The sequence below is a fragment of the Lactuca virosa genome, chromosome 1, assembly GCF_052849685.1.
Source record: "Lactuca virosa cultivar CGN04683 chromosome 1, Lactuca_virosa_CGN04683_v6, whole genome shotgun sequence".
Lineage (NCBI taxonomy): Eukaryota > Viridiplantae > Streptophyta > Magnoliopsida > Asterales > Asteraceae > Lactuca > Lactuca virosa.
This window is the reverse complement of record NC_136426.1, coordinates 199926451-199943276: the sequence shown is the minus strand read 5'-3', so window position 1 is coordinate 199943276 and position 16826 is coordinate 199926451. Positions and strand designations below refer to the sequence as shown.

The 16826-nt window shown below is 38.9% G+C and overlaps 2 protein-coding genes across 2 annotated transcripts; both read right to left on the bottom strand.

Moving 5' to 3' along the window:
- Positions 1 to 521: 521 nt before the first annotated feature.
- LOC145126411 (uncharacterized) lies at positions 522 to 2063 on the bottom strand. Its single transcript, XM_079061785.1, has one exon. It carries the CDS (start codon positions 2061 to 2063, stop codon positions 522 to 524), a length of 1542 nt encoding a protein of 513 aa, XP_078917911.1.
- Positions 2064 to 12787: 10724 nt separating this feature from the next.
- On the bottom strand, positions 12788 to 16574 carry LOC145126404 (uncharacterized). The gene is made up of 3 exons (XM_079061779.1): positions 15026 to 16574; positions 13709 to 13822; positions 12788 to 12825 (listed from the first exon to the last, which is right to left on the bottom strand). Exons 1-3 carry the CDS (start codon positions 16572 to 16574, stop codon positions 12788 to 12790), a joined length of 1701 nt encoding a protein of 566 aa, XP_078917905.1.
- Between the last annotated feature and the right edge of the window lie 252 nt (positions 16575 to 16826).

The window sequence follows — 16826 nt, the reverse complement described above, 5'->3', positions numbered from 1 at the left end:
GGATTTGGTGAAAACCGGAGTACCCGTCTAGACAACAATAGTGAGATTTCCCGGCCAACCTTTCTAACATTTGGTTGATGAAAGGCAATGGAAAATGATCCTTTCTTGTGCTTGCATTGAGTTTGCGGTAGTCAATACATACTCTCCACCCGTTTTGCACACGGGTGGGGACCATCATACCTTTGTTGTTCTCGACCACCGTGATTCCCGTCTTCTTGGGAACGACTTGCACCGGGCTCACCCATTTGCTATCCGAGATTGGATAGATCATTCCCGCATCAAGTAGCTTCAAAATCTCTTTCTTTACAACTTCCATCATAGGCGGGTTCAACCTTCTTTGCGCATCCCGACTCGGCTTGCATTCATCCTCCATCAAGATTTTGTGCATACAAGTGGAGGGACTCAAACCTTTGATATCCGCAATCGTCCAACCCATGGCTTCCTTGTGTTCCTTCAACACCTTGAGGAGTTGCTCTTCCTCAAATTCGGTTAGATGAGTCGAAATGATAACCGGAAGAGTCTCATTCTTGCCCAAGTAAGCATACTTCAAATGTTGAGGTAGGACCTTTAATTCCAATTCGGGTGGTTGAACAAGGGATGGAGACAACTTCGTATGGGTGGGGCATTTCCCTTTTTTGCGCATCCCGACTCGGCTTGCATTCATCCTCCATCAAGATTTTGTGCATACAAGTGGAGGGACTCAAACCTTTGATATCCGCAATCGTCCAACCCATGGCTTCCTTGTGTTCCTTCAACACCTTGAGGAGTTGCTCTTCCTTAAATTCGGTTAGATGAGTCGAAATGATAACCGGAAGAGTCTCATTCTTGCCCAAGTAAGCATACTTCAAATGTTGAGGTAGGACCTTTAATTCCAATTCGGGTGGTTGAACAAGGGATGGAGACAACTTCGTATGGGTTGGGGTCAACTCAATTTGCTTGACATCAAATCTTGTGGATTTCTTCACCTCTAAATTATTGACCAACTTCTCAACCTCTGGATCCAAGGAATAAAACTTTAATTGCTCGACTAGCTTCCCAAAATCAAATCCTTTGCTTAAAATCATTTCCAACACATCGCCATTAGACAACTCGAACAATTCTTGGGTCAGTGGCTCAACAACATCTACAAAGTACATAGATGAAACGTCACTAGGATATCTCATAGCATCATAGATATTAAAGCTTATTGTTTCACCATCAAACTCCATTGTCAAACTTCCCGCATATACATCAATCTTTGTTCTAGCCGTTTTCAAAAACGGTCTCCCAAGCAAGATTAAAGCCGATTTGGAGGACACTTGCTCATCTAGATCAATCACATAGAAATCCGCCGGGAAGACCAATTGGTTCACTTGCACTAGGACATCTTCCAAAACACCTCTAGGAAAGACACTTGATTTATCCGCAAGAGAGATTATGACACCGGTTTCACTTAAGGGTCCGACATTCAATGATTCATACACCGAATAGGGCATGACATTGATAGAGGCACCAAGATCAAGCATAGCACTACTAAAAGTGACATCTCCAATCTTGCAAGGGACCGTGAACATTCCGGGATCTTTGCATTTGGGTGGAAGTTTCCTTTGTAAAACCGCGGATGCGTTTTCATTCATCAAAATTTTCTCATTCCCCTTCAACTTCCTCTTGTTGGTACAAAGTTCTTTTAAAAACTTTGCATATCTCGGGATTTGCTTGATTGCATCAAGTAGAGGGATGTTTACTTCCACCTTTCGAAAGGTGTCCAAAATCTCTTTCTCCTCCATGTTCTTTTTCGAAGTCGCAAGTCGGGAGGGGAATGGCGGTTGAGTGGCTATGGGTGTTACTAGAGGGGTAGTCTTCTTTGGAACTCCGACTTGTGCATCGTTCTTGACTATAGGTTCTTCAACGGGAATAACTTCTATTTCTTCCTCTTCATCTCTTGGCTTCTTCTTTGAACTACTCTCTCCGGCTTGTTTGCCACTTCTCAAGGCCACCACATTGACATTTGGGTTCTTTTCGGTTTGAGAAGGCAATTTCCCACGGGACTCCAACTTGCTTATGGATGTAACTATATCTCCCATTTGTGCTTCAAGGTTGGAGATACTAGTTCTTGTCTCTTTTTGGAATTGTTGGGTACTAGTGGCTAAGGATTTGACAATGTCTTCAAGAGACATTCCGGAGCTACTTGGTTGGGATTGAGGAGGTTGTTGGTGATGTGGAGGGTGTGGTTTGGATTGATAGTGTGGTTGTGGATGTTGGTAGTGAGGTTGTGGTGGTGGATAGGATGGTCTAACCAATGCATTTTGAGGCAATGGTCTTGGGTTGTAGTTCATGTTGGGATTTGGCTTCCAACTTGAATTATATGCATTTTGGTAACCGGATGGCTTGTTATGATAGTTTTGGAACTCTCCCGTGGCATTTACATGTTCCACATCTTCTTGGAGAATGGGACACATATCCGTAGGATGTCCCATTGTTGCACATATTCCACAAACCATCACTTGTGGAGTTTGTCCCATGGCTAGCTTTTGGACAACGGAAGTTAGATCTTTGATTTGAGACTCGAGGCTTGATGTTCCCACCTCATTGACTTTTTGTTGAGTTTCTCTCTTCATATCTTGGCGCGGGCCAAAGTGTTGGGAATTTGCGGCTATGGTGTTGAAAAGTTGTCTTGTTTGTTGTGGAGTTTTACTAAAGACATCACCACCACTTGAGGCATCGACTAGTCTTCTCTCCATTGGCAACAATCCCTCATAGAAGTGTTGAATGAGGAGTTGTTCCGGAATTTGGTGTTGTGGGCAACTATAGCACAAGTTGTTGAACCTCTCCCAATAATCATGAAAAGTCTCATTTTGACCTTGGCGGATTCCACAAATCTCATTTCTAAGACTTGAGACTCTTGAAGCGGGATAGAACTTATCAAGAAAAGCTCTTGCCATGTCGGTCCATGAGTTGATTGACCCCGGGGGAAGATAGAATAACCAATCTTTTGCTCTATCGGCCAATGAAAAGGGGAATGCCCTTAGCTTGATTTGGTCATCGGTTGACCCTTGTGGCTTCATACTAGTGCAAATAATGTGGAACATCTTCAAGTGCTTATGCGGGTCTTCGTTCTCCAATCCATGAAAAATCGGAGGTGATGGACTAAACTTGACTTCAATTCCGAACCTCCTTCCAAAACCGGGTAATTGATGCCGGTTGGAGTTTGTGTAACATCGGTTTCCATCATTTGCCTCAAAGTTCTTTCGGGAACTTCTCCTCCGTCCGCCATTGCAATTGGTTCAATAATGGGTGGATTTTGTTGTAGAGGTGGTGTTTCGGGAATTTCTTGGCGAGGGTCGGGACTAGAATCGGGTTCCGTATCGCTTGATGAAACGGGTTCAACCTCCGGATCCCCGTGAGGATTAGAAGTTTGACCACGTTCAATTCGTTTTTCCTTCGCTAAACGCCTTGCTTCTTTTTCAATTTCTGGGTTGTAAATCAAGTCACCTGTACGCTGAGATCTGGGCGCCAAAATTTGGTGGTTGTCGAGGCCAACAAAAATAAATAACCCTAAATCTTTTACACTAAAATAGTGTATAGTGGTAAAGGGGTCGATCCACGGAGATTGGTTCAATTTATAACTCTATGGAAAATCTTTTTGCAACAGTACTTCTAAAATGACAATAAAATAAAAATGGGGGTTTTGATATTTTGAAATACTTGAAACAAACTAGAATTAACTAAGATTTAAATAGACAATTTCAACAAAAATAAGAGTTTGATGTAAAATCAATAAGAGAAGGATGGTTGACTTAAAGTTTCCTCACTTTGACTTTTGATGAACATATCATTAGAATCAAATGGTGCAATACTTGTTTTAAATCCTTAATTTGGCTATAGTAATCAAAGAAGCTTGAGATTACCTAGACTTTTCTTAGTTGTTAAAATGGTTAGAGAAGCTCATAACAATTTCCTTAGTCAAAGTCACAATTTCCATTAAGCATGTAATTAGTGAAAGTCAACTAGCATTAAGAACCAAAAAGTCACCAAATCCAAGAGGGGTCAAATGCTTTCACCACCATGTTGGAGAAAATGTTTTTTTATGATTGTGTGAAGTAAAACTAACACAAGAATCACTTGTTGCTTGCTAATTTGAAGATCCTTTACTTAATCAAGAAATTAGCCAACTAATCACCACAAACACATTTAAACTCATGAATAAAAACATGCAAGTAATGATAAGATGTTAAAACACAAAACATTTTCATAAAGATTCAAACACAAATTCATGGATTCTTCAATATTCAACAAAAGTTCAAAGGATTCAACAAAAGTCAACCAAGATTAGTTTAGCCAAGCATGACTAAACTCAAGGAAACAAAGTTAGTTAAGATTGTACCAAACATTTAGCAAGAATTAAGAGATGAAATGGTGAAGTTCTTGAGGGTTCTTGGCCTTCAAAAATGCTCCAAACTCCAGAGAGAAAGTATCAAAATCGGACCTCCAAGATAAGGCTAAAGAGGCACACCAACCTTCCCAATATAGAGCTCTAAGTAAAATCCCGAAATTGCCCTTGTCAGGAATCCACGCGGGCTGCGGGGAATCTTACGCGGGCCGCGTGACTTCGACGGAAATTTTTGGGCTTCTTCAAGTCTTGGGCCCCCACAGCTAATCAATTGGCCCAGTTCGAGTCCAATCAGCTTCTAGCCCATTTCTCTTCAATATTTCTTCAATTTGAGCCCAATTTGTCTCTCCACATCACTCGAAACTTCCGCAATTTCCTAAACATCGATCTTGCACACTCAAGAATTCTCCCGTGGCTTTCAAATTTAAAGTTTAATTCTTCCAACCCTTCAAATAATTGACAATCCCACTCCATGCATCACCTCTATAGCCATCAAGCCTAAAATCCTCGTTGTCCTCCAAGTCCAATTGCTTTCCAAAAGATCCCGCTCCGCTAGTCTCCTTAAAATCTGTAATTAAGCTCACAAAACTCGAAAGAACCCGAAAGTGGTCATAAAATAACAAAAAGGAAAATATGCATGGAAATTAACTAAAATGCGAATGAAATATGCTAAAATAAACTATAAGAAGAAGTAAATAAAATGAAGCTATCAGGAAGGCGCCGACATGATCTGTACACACTGGCAGAGGATTACGTTTTTGAGATTCTGGGATATGTTTCATTGTGATGACATTTGTTACACATGAGATTTTAAGAATTCTCGATTTTTGAAGGGACATGTGGCAGAGACCAAAAACATAACAAATCAATAAAACTGTCATGAGTGCATAAAAAAATTAGGGACCAATATGCTTTTGACAAACCACATCCACGATTTCAATAAATTTATTCGAAATATTATTGCGTGCACTCGCCCTTTCTATTGATCGTCGCCCTTGCCCTATCTCCCTCCCCACACTCCGTCACCCTGCCCCGGTGCTGCTGCCGCTAGCGATCTGCTCTCTATCGACCTACTCTTCACCGAGTTCACTCTATAGGGTCACTTTGTTAGTACCTATGCTGAAAACTTGTCTATCGTTCCATTAGTCGGTCTAATTTGGCGTCTGTAGTTGTGTGGTTGGCTAACTATGCTTCGTTTTTTAGCAGCTAGTCACAGTAACCTTCAACGGTTAGGGTTTGAGAAAAAAAAGATTATTTGTAATTAACCCCCACAAAGTAACTTATCTCCACGTTTTGAAGTGAGTTGATATTATATATGCATTAATACCATCTCTACTAGTTATTATGTAAATTAACACCATGTCAAGATGAATTCTGGTAGCAAAATAAGAGTACATTCAATAGAAATTGTAAGAATATGAATGTTCTTAACTTGTATATTGAGTCTTGCAACATCTAATATAGGGCCAAAGGCCTCATAAGCTTTTCTAGTAAGCTATTCCCAATTACTTTATCCATTGTGCTTTCTTCAGTATTGGTGATGCTTTTTCTCTGGTGTTTCTTCAAGCTTTTTTTAGTAGCTAGTGAACGGCTATTCAAGCTGACGACTTTTGTTGTTGTGCTAATACCTAAAATGAAGTTTGTTCTGCCCCTTGTTGATTGTTTGTTGTCATATAGTGTGGTTGATTAATATGTTATAAGTATTGAAAAATCCTGGATGAATGCAAATTGAAGGTCTTCTATAAAGTAAACTCAAAGACGTATGATGCTATTTTTTTTCGATGAATATGGTTTTATCATTAATTTAATTATCATCGTACAACAAGTGAGATGGCAAACGGGAAACAAGCTGCGCCACTAAGCCTTTTTGTATGGCAAAGCTCAATCTTTTAAATACTACATTCATGGATCTAGGGGATATACCATTGCAATGCATGATCCGTTGTACTCTATTAAGAAGCTCTGCATCCGATGCGAGGAAACCAAACGTATCAAATGTAACGACGTAAATTTTCAAACCAAATTTTTCAAATTAAAAACACAATCATTCTCATTTCAAACCATAATAGTGCACAATATCAATTCATCAATCACATGTTCAAAATCTGTATATATATCGAATCCAGGATCCTCTCAAATCATAAATCAAACTCTGGTGTGTGTGTGTGTGTGTACAATCATGCTGGCGCCTTCCTGTGATCCTGAGAAGTACCTGAAACACATAACACATAACACGGTAAGCACGAAGCTTAGTGAGTTCCCCAAAATACCACATACAACTCATTAGCCACTCGAGGCTATAACTCTGTAAGACCCTCCAGTCAATGTGTCTCAGTGGGACCCTCCAGTCCCACAACTCTGTGGACCCTCCGGTCCTAACTCTGTAAGTCTCAGCATAATATACAACATAATTCACAAAGACATAATGCAGGATATCACAATACTCAATATAAGCACATAAGACCCTCCGGTCACACAAAAGTTACCACTCTAGGTAAAGTATAGTGAGAAGACTCACCTCATAAGCTAGCAAGTAAAAGTCTCATACTCGGAAATCTCGAACTAGAATCACCGATCTAGCCTCCGCCTAACACATAGGACAATCATCCATAATTAATAATGGCTCTCAAGAAGCTAGATTAACCATTCTATAAACTCACAGAAGGGTAAAAGACCATTTTACCCCTCCATGGGCTTAGTAATCCACAAATTGACCAAACCCTAAAAGTCAACCAAAAGTCAACGGCCGGGAGTACGCTGTGCGTACCAGCTATCTACGCTGGGCGTACTTTGCTACCATGCAGGCATCAGGGATGCTCGACCCCTACGCTGTGCGTACTGGGATTACACCCAGCGTAAGTCCCAGTTTCACTCTTCTCACACATTTGGTCTTAATCAGTTAAGACCTTGGCTTAAATCACAGATCTGGACTCTCTACTAGCTCTTACTCCATAAAGTCAGTGACTTTAAGCCTTTGCATGGCTGATTTGGTCATAAACACACAAAAAACTCATCCTCTTTCCTCATAAAGCTCATATCTCATGCATCGCTTGTTTCTAACATCCAAGATTGGATTTTTATGACATTACTCCACTAAATACACTCAAAGAGGGTTGATCATGGTCTCTGGAGCTCATTATCTCATAAAGTCTCCATCTTTTGAGACAAAACCCTAAAATACCCTATGAAGATGCATAAAACAAAAGAGTGAGAAAGCTTGAAGCTTTATACCTCTATGTGAAGCTTTCCACACAGCTATGCTCAGATCCAAGGGCCTGGGCTCTCACTCCTTCTTCTCCAAAGCTTCTTCTCCACTTCAAGAACACAAGAATACACTCACTGTTGGGTTTTGAGCATTCTAACACTCTTATGGTGTACATGCAACCCTAGAAACCTTGGATCTATGTTTTCTCTAAAATACATGAAAATTTGATTTCCAAGGTTTACAACCTAACTAGCATGTTATGGGGTACTTGTAATATAAAACTTTAAGTAGAATAACATACCTTTCTTTTGCTGTTGATTGCTTGGAGTTTTAGAGCCTAGCACCAATAGTGTGGATGCCTCAAGTGGTGTCACAAATCACCCAAAACAACTTGGAAATACTTGAGAGAATATGATGCTTGCTAAAATCGGCCCACCCTTGTTTCTCACACACACTAGTGCCAATTCTAGAACCAAGGACCTCTTTATATACTATGGAGGATTAGGGTTAAACCCTAATACCCATGACTCTTCATTTACCTAGGATCCATGGGTTAAAAGCTCCATGGACTATCCATGGACTTCCATATACTCTTAGACCATCCTAAAAAAATCTTAGTCCAATCCATATATATGTAAGAGTCCATATTTAATTAGCCTCTTTCGATCATTAAATTAATTCCAAAATCAATTCTTGATCAACACTAATTAAATAATATTATTTCATATTAATATATTATAACTTATAATATATTAATAAATCATAAACATCTTATTCTCAAAAGTATATCCATACAAATTGTTAGGTGAAGTGCAACCCAAATGGACCATGCCGGGTCGGGTCAAGTTCATACCAAATATAGTTACGGACTTAGACACCTTATCCAACACTCACAAGCTCTCAAATGCACTCGCAAGTTATAAGAACGATAACTTAGGGTTAGGAGGGTTTGGTGTCTGGGAATGGTGGCCAGGAATGAGGCCATCATATCCTTTATATAGGGGACTCACCAACAATTAGGGTTTTCATTCTGGGCCTAGTACGCCCGACGTACCCTCTGCTACGCCCAGCGTACCAGGTGGCTTCCGTGTCATATGCACACATATGAGTACGCTGAGCGTACACTCGAGTACGCCCCAAGTATTCATTTACCACCTTTTCTCTATAAGGGCCAAAATAGACAATTGCTCAAAAGATCAAGGGTTATAAGGTATACCTGGACTTGGGATGTTACATCAAATGCAAATGGTATGAGCACGTGTTGATTTTCCATGCATGATTTCTTATGTTTGGTTACTTTGCCTGTAGCAGCTTTTAAAGCAGCCAGTCCCGCCGTGAAACCCCCAGCCCTCAAGCCCACGAGAGGGGATACCCCTGTAAGGTCCACACATGCATGTTTCCCTCCGACCCATCCAAAAATCAAAATGTCAGCCGGTCTAAGGTTTGAACTTCCTTCTGTCGGGTCAGTAAAGAAATTCAAAGGTGCCTCTTTCTTAGCGGAAACCCCGACATGCTTAAATATGTCAAACAAAACATCCCTAACCATATCGTGCCTGTATTTTAACCCTGAGAGTTCTTTACAGTGAACTGCATGCTCTCCAAAAGAGTCCAAACATGCCTTGCGACACACCGGACATATCTCGTCAGCTGGGAATATTGTAATCATGAGTCGATATTTGAGGATAGTACGATACTCCACAGGAGAAATATGTTGACTAATCCCATATATAGGGATAGCAAGAAGAAATTCTAGAGCATGTGGTGCATGTAAGCACTAGAAAACCGCTTTCTGTCGGGCCGTCATGTCGAGATGCACTTCCATATCTTGGACAATTTTACGAAAAAGGGCACTTGCCAGTGTATTTTGGGATTTAGGGGGGCGGTGTCTTTAGTAGTAAAACTGCTAAGGTTAGAATCTGGAAGCTTGTTACGAAGAGAAGCCAAGGCACAATCATAATCAGAATCCATACCATATATGCCGCTATCCCGTAAGATGTGGTCTTGAAATACCCAAGTTTGGGCCCTTGAGGCAACAAAAGAATATGAAGTAGCCTCTACTGCCGAGTATAAACCCAAACCACCAAACCTAATGGGTAAGGAAGCAATTCGCCATTGTATGTCACCAGAGAAAGGACCACCACAAACCACAATGTCCTCAATCGCCCCACGCAACCCATTGTCAAAGAATATTGCCGCCTCCTCCATGTGAACGGGTTGACACGTCCTCAGCCCAAAGAAAATCTTAGCAATACCCATACAATACCGAAGCAGAAGGAGCTCACTCTGGGGGTCAGACAATTGAGGAAGAAGGCGCATCAAATTCACAGCGTTTTCGGCTCTCTTTATGGCTAAGCTGCTAATGAAACTAGCATCTCTACTAACAGCTCCCCCAAGAAGTTTCACCCCCAAATGCAGCCTTCCGATGTCAGCCAAGAATAGCCCCTCACGTAGCTTCCTACCATCACACGAGGGTCAAAAGAGCTCGGTTTTCTTGATATTCAGTTGAAGGCCCAATTTGGGCCAATCACCGTAATGATGTCCAACGCTTTGGCCACCTCATCCGAATCTCCAATAAGTGTGCCATCATCAAGGTGCCATGCATGGAGAAGAAGCTTGCAATTGCCGCTAATATTGTGCAAGAGCGGGTGCAACACAAGGGCAAAGAGAAGTGGTCCCAAGGGGTCTCCTTGCTGAACCCCAGTAGTGGACCAAATATGTGTGTTTCCTAGATACAACCTTGCTGCTTGACCATAGAGGAATTCTACCCACAAGGATATAGAAGGACACCCCAATCTGACCTCATGAAGTAATGCGGATCTGTCGACAAGGTTAAAGGCATTAGAGAAGTCCACGGTAAGCATGGAAAGAGATCCGTCATCGTGGCGCTCACTCAACATCCTATTGGCGCTATGTAATATGGCCTCAGCACCACCCGACACCCCGACCCGAACTGAAAATCATTGAGATATGTGGTCATTTCCTTACCAACACCTTTCATAGCCAACTTAGAAACCAAATGTCTCCATATAGTACCTACTGCAATAGGTCGAATTCCCTTGTCATGTTTTAAAAGAGTCGTGAGAGGAGTAGAGGCAATAAATTCTGCCAAACTCGAAGGGCATCTCCCCTAGCCATAGATTAACCACAAATGTAATAGTATGCAGGAGGTCGTTAGCTATAGCCGAACCTTCACCACAAAGGGCATCCAAAATGTGTTGAGCTCTCAACCCGTCTCTCCCACACGAGGTACCTTTAAGGAAGGATTTAATTCCCCCAAGGACATTGTCAACATCCACTACAAGGGGAGGTTATGAAAATATGGTGTTGGGCATGGAAGGTGGTGGCTTGTATAGATGCTTATCCTCCAATACCTTCGTGGTATCACCCTCAAATGGAGCAACCCCCGAAGAACATAAAACTTTCACTGCTGCTGTAAAATGTCCATCGGCAACCTTACGAAGACATTGTTTGACATTGGTGTTGTCCGGTGTTCTTTCATCCTGAATGTACTCTTCTTTTTTGCCTTGTTGCTCCAGTCTTGCATTGCCAACTTAGTTTTTAACTAGCTTGGCGATACCGTCTTCAGTCCCCCAAGTAGCTAAAGCACTCAAAATATTACAATGTTGCGAAGACTTCCTGTTGCCAGACCTTCTTTCTTGCCTATTCTTAGGCCTGAACACCTGAAGAGTACACCTAGGTAGAATTAACAAAGCAACCCACGCTTCAACGGACCCGGGATGAGGCACCACCTTGGAAAGGGCTGCTTTAAAAGCCTAAGAGAAAGCCATGCGACAGTTATGAGGATGCTTTTGACGATGGTGATAATGCGACAGTTATGAGGATGCTTTTGACGGTGGTGATAGGTAGTTTAAAAAAAGTCACTAATTGAACCGATATTTAGTTATGTGTACTTGAACCGATGTCATTTCTGCTTTAGTTGTTTGTATGAAGGAAAGTTAGGCAGTTCTAATTCTTATCATTTTAATTAGCAGATTTAGAATGAACCAAGAATAACATATATACAACAAATTAAATTATTTTTTTATCTTCATATGTCCTGCCTGTTCCCTTGTTGGTGGCATGTTTGACATCATCTTTTCACCTTATATATATTGTTTAAAGAACAATTGTTCTTACATGCTTTGGAGGCCTTGTCTTCTAATGTTGATGTTTCTAACAAGATTTATGTATTCTCTATATAATAAAATAATAAGTTGTTATTTTACTCTGTTTGCACCATTCTTGAGGTTTACTCTGTTTCTTAATATATTTATTTTAATATTACTTGACATATTCCGTTTATAATTATTATATGGTAAAAACTAAAAAGTCATTAACAACAGTATAGAAAAATCTAGTAACCAGGGACATTTTAGTAATTTTAACATATATTTTTAGTATTTCGTATGTTGCTAGACCTCTGTTAGTGTCAGCAACTTTCATCCCCCATGATATGACACCAAAGATTTTCTTAGGTATAATGCAAGAAATACAATTTTTTTCCTAATTATTAGGACACTATACTTTGTGAGAGACGATATTGCTAAAATTTGGTAGATTTTTCAAAGCATAACGTTGTGATAGAAAGAAATGAAAGTAGAATGCTATAATAAATAAACAAATCAATGAAAGTACATTGCTATTCTTGAATCTATATTGTCCAGGGGTACAAATGTCATTTCCACCTATATGTGCCCACTTGATTGCAACAAGGGAGTATAAACAGGGGTACAAACGTTATTTCCACCTATACAGGCCACTTGATTGCAACAAGGTAACATGTTTGATGTTCAATTATGGCCCTTAACTCATCACACATAGGGTTGCGAGAGTGGGCAGGGTATGTAGATTATTTATGTCATTTTTTTCTTTTATGTCTTCGCAGTTTGAAAAAAAATATTAAACTTGTAAAAAAATAAAAAAAAATATATATCATAACAATGAAACAAAAATTAAACTTGGGTGCTGAAAAGAGTTCTGATAATCCAGATGAAGTAAACTATAAAATATAAATATGGGTTAACATTGTCCTTAACTTTACAATGATTGTAGGTTTTCATCAGTTATTTATCAACACCAATATCACCAAGTTAACACCAACTTTTATTAAAAATTATAAATTTGTAGGGCAAATTATAAACATATTACCATAGTTTGTATAGTTTGTGGATAAATCATAGATTTTCTTTTGAATAAAACAATCCAAGTTTCAACTATATTTCCAAATCAACAACTTCGACGTGTCCACCATCTGTATACCAATTCAATCAATTTTAATTAACAAAAGAACTAAAGTAGCTAAAAAATATCGGACTTTAAGTTCTTCGCTTCTTTAGCTTGTTATGCCATGGTCTTTGAGTTCTTTAAATGTAGATGAAGCAGATTGAAAATGCATTTTGATCACGAAAAGCATATCACATCAAAATTTGAATCCCCAACTCCCTTCCCTTCACATGAAAAAGCATAATGCAATTGGAAGTTCTTCATCCGGGTTGATTTTGGGATTCAAAGTTTTTCAAAATTGGGGATTAGAAGTTCATTATCTAGATCTGGGTTCAAAGGTCTTCATCTTCTTCAACGATTGGGATTGGATCTCATGTAATGTTTCTCTTTTTCAGGGATTTTCTTTCTCTTCTCAAACACCAAAAGCCCTGAAATCTGAACCCCATAATCCTTGAAACATCTTGATCATGAAAAGCATATGGCATCAGAATTTGCACCCCCAATATCTTGATGTTTAACAGTTTAAGTAATGAGATTAAAGAAATCAAACTTTTTCCCAACAACCAAATGAAACACCCCTCAAATTAATACTTGGAAATGGCAGCATCTTTCCAAAGTAAATACCCAACTCACAAGTATAAATTTGGAAACTCCCCCCACTCTTAAATGCTCAAAAGTGAAATACTACATTTATCAACGGTTAATTCTACCCGCTACAAATCATTGCTAAATTATTTAGATATAAAGTGTACAATGCATTTCAAAACAACCCATTTATAAATGAAATCCCAATCAAAAATACCAAAAGAAATTGTATGTTGATATTTACTGCTTTCAAGTACAATAAATTAATCAATACATGCTTACATCCATCATATATCCCAGATTTTGAAGATGTATTTGGTATTTACTTGTATCCTTGGTAGTCTCTACAATCCAATGACCTTCAACAGCCTCCATCCTGTGGACTATGATATCGAATGCTGCAGCTGTGTAACCACCTGATGCATATATCCATGTTTTGCCTACAGAATTTGAGTGACTTATAGAAGAAAACTCATTTATAGGAACATGTCAACATGGCATAAAACTGGATTTGTTAAATATGATTTCATAAACAATCTCTTCCATTAATCACTAATGAGAATAAAGAAGTTGGAAAAATATTTGAAATCTAGAATATGTGGACTTACATCATCCTTATGATACTGATCACTGATTATAGTTGAAATATGATCTCAAGACAATAAGAAAAGGACAACCACATAAAAAGACATAATCATGCTATACAAAGTTTGACCATGTTAATTTCTACCAAAACAGAATAAAGTTTTAATGTCAAATGGACTAATTTTAACTCAAAATCGATACAAATTTGTAAAAAACTCTGAAGTTATATAACAGATACTAAAAAGGGATTAAGATGGTGCTAAACTTGTACAAAATGTATCAAATCAATATTTTAATGACAACGGGTTTGACCTGGAAGGTCAAAGTTTCTGGATTAAAGTTGAAATTCCATTAATTTTTTTTAGTAGTTATTTCAACAGTGGACAAGGTTATTGGAACCAAAAATCAATGAAAACAAACCAAATGACAACAAAAAAGAAAACACAAACACAAAAATGTTGCAACAGAGTGCAGATAAAATAACAAAGTAAGATACAAGTATTCATTCAATTCTTCCTCAAATGGAAACAATAAAGCAACTTAATGGGAAAATTCCACAAAGAAGAGGTATTCAACTACAGCATTTATAGTTTTTTCTTCTTTCAATACCAGTTTTGATTATTAGTTAAAAAATTTAAAATAATCTTATCAACAAACAAGTCTCAAAATTAATGTTCCTAATACTTTGGGATAAATAATGAGAAAAAGAATGCAGAGATTGACTGTCACTTTAAATGGAATATCGCATTGATCCAAAAAAACGAAAAGAATTGGTGATGTTTATTTTAGGAGAAACACAATACCTTTAAAAGTCAAAGAGAGATACAAGACGTAGAACCCTCTTTCACATTTTCAAACAAATACTAATTGTAATAAGAGAAGGATATTGAACAGCAAGGAGATGACATACCTTTTCTACTACCATACAAATATTGTCAAATTTGACGGGCCGGAAGTTGTCTTAAGATCTGTAATCTTCGGGCATGACAAAATATAAAGTGTTTTAAGGCACGGGAGGTTTTGTATGACCTCTGAAAATGATTCCACATCCTCAAAACCATTGAGTTCTAGAGAAACAAGAGATGGAGGAAGAAGAAAAGATGATGATGATGATGGAGTAGTTGTAGTATTCCTCACATCCTCTGCCACTGCAAACGAAACCACTCCTGAACATTTACCATATAACTTTAGATTAACTAGTGTGGTTGGAAAATTTTGCGGTCCCCACTCTGACATGGGCTTATGTAAGCCTCCTATCGATAGTTTGTTTAAATTAGGAGGCCACACCCCACAAGGGAAAGAGTAGTCCATACTTGGACATTCAGTTATCAGCATTTCTTCCAAAGATTTGAGACTTTGAAAATGCTCATGAGGAAATGACTTTAGATTCTTGCAGTCTTGGATTTCAAGAGATCTTAGGCGAGACACAGGGAGAAAACCGAAATCACCGGCTATCGAGTCAGTGAGAGTGGATGGGTGCTCCTGCACTGCTGAGAAAGTCAAGGATTTCATTGAATCACAATTACTTATACACAAGCTCTCAACACTATTTGGACAATTGTAACTCTCCAATGTCTCACAGTTACGAAATTCCACAGATTTAAGTGATGCCATGCTGATCCCAATATTAGCCTCTTTCTCGGCTGATGAAACCAAGTTTTTACAATACCATACTTCCAACTTCTTTAAACTCACAAGACTCTTGCATGCCTCTGATTCTCGTTCCCACATGTATCTCAGTTCATCACAATTGCTGATATGTAGATGTTCAAGTGCCCCAAGATGCATTAAATCTTCTCCATGTAGTTGAGTAAGTTCTTTAACATTCACCATTTCCAAACTAACAAGTGACGTGGACAAACCGACCATGCTTCTTAACACTACATTGGAACATCTTGTTATATATAAAACCCGAAGTGAAGGTATCAATCCGATTGACACTTGAGCTAGTTCTGGACAATATCCAATAGAGATCTGATGAAGACGAGGAAATGATGTAGGAATTCCATGTCGGTCGCCACTATTAATCGACCATCTCTGCCAACTTTCCATATCTTTAAATTTCAGAACTTCAAGGGATGGAAATGCAATGCCATGAAAAGAAGCAGTGGATTCAAGGAACTCAAAACCCACGGTCTGCACTTCATTCATGCTTTCAACAATCAATTTCTTAAGAGACCGTAAACATCCAAGTGTTGGTAAATGTGTACTTCTACAACCATATAACATAATCTCTGTTAACTGATCAAACGAGGGATCGCCAACCCAACTAGGAAATCTCGTTCCCTTGTAGAAACAAATTGTGAGATCCTTAAACTTATGATGAGGCCTTAGTTCTTTGAGTACTTCATATTCAATCAAATCATTACCAGAACTATCAAACACATCACTCCATTCCATCACCAAAACATCAAGACCCTTCTTTTGATGTAAGTTGGCATCCTTTGCTTGTATTGGATCTATCACTTTGTCTAGCCCCAAAATAGAAAGCCTGCCTTGAAGATCTGTCAGGCCCTTAAGGTTGGATATTTTGAACCCGTTACCTTCTTCAATAAGGACCATGGGTAGAGTTTGTAAGCTCGTCAACCCACCGATCCCCAAGGGCATCTTGTTCAATTTTGGAGTATTACTTATATCAAGATGTCGTAGGTTTATTAATTTTGCAAAACTTTTTGGTAAGCTAGATAACTCATCACAATCATGAACCAACAAGCTCTGTAGATTATAAAGGTCACTCACTTCTTCCGGTAAACGTGTGATTTTAGTATGGGAAAAATTAAGGTACCCTCCGGTGTTTCATGTATGGCCCCTATTTGTACATAGTGGTTGAGACTTATTGTTTAACACTTATATAATAAT

Bases quoted from the DNA above. Each gene is read 5' to 3' on its own strand.
- LOC145126411 (XM_079061785.1), bottom strand. From the start codon at position 2,063: ATGGGAGATATAGTTACATCCATAAGCAAGTTGGAGTCCCGTGGGAAA.
- LOC145126404 (XM_079061779.1), bottom strand. From the start codon at position 16,574: ATGCCCTTGGGGATCGGTGGGTTGACGAGCTTACAAACTCTACCCATG. The intron at 13,823-15,025 runs GTTTTGAGGATG...CAAATTCTGTAG, and splicing joins TGTTTCTCTAGAACTCAATG to GCAAAACATGGATATATGCA. The intron at 12,826-13,708 runs GTAAATACCAAA...ATTGGTATACAG, and splicing joins AGAGACTACCAAGGATACAA to ATGGTGGACACGTCGAAGTT.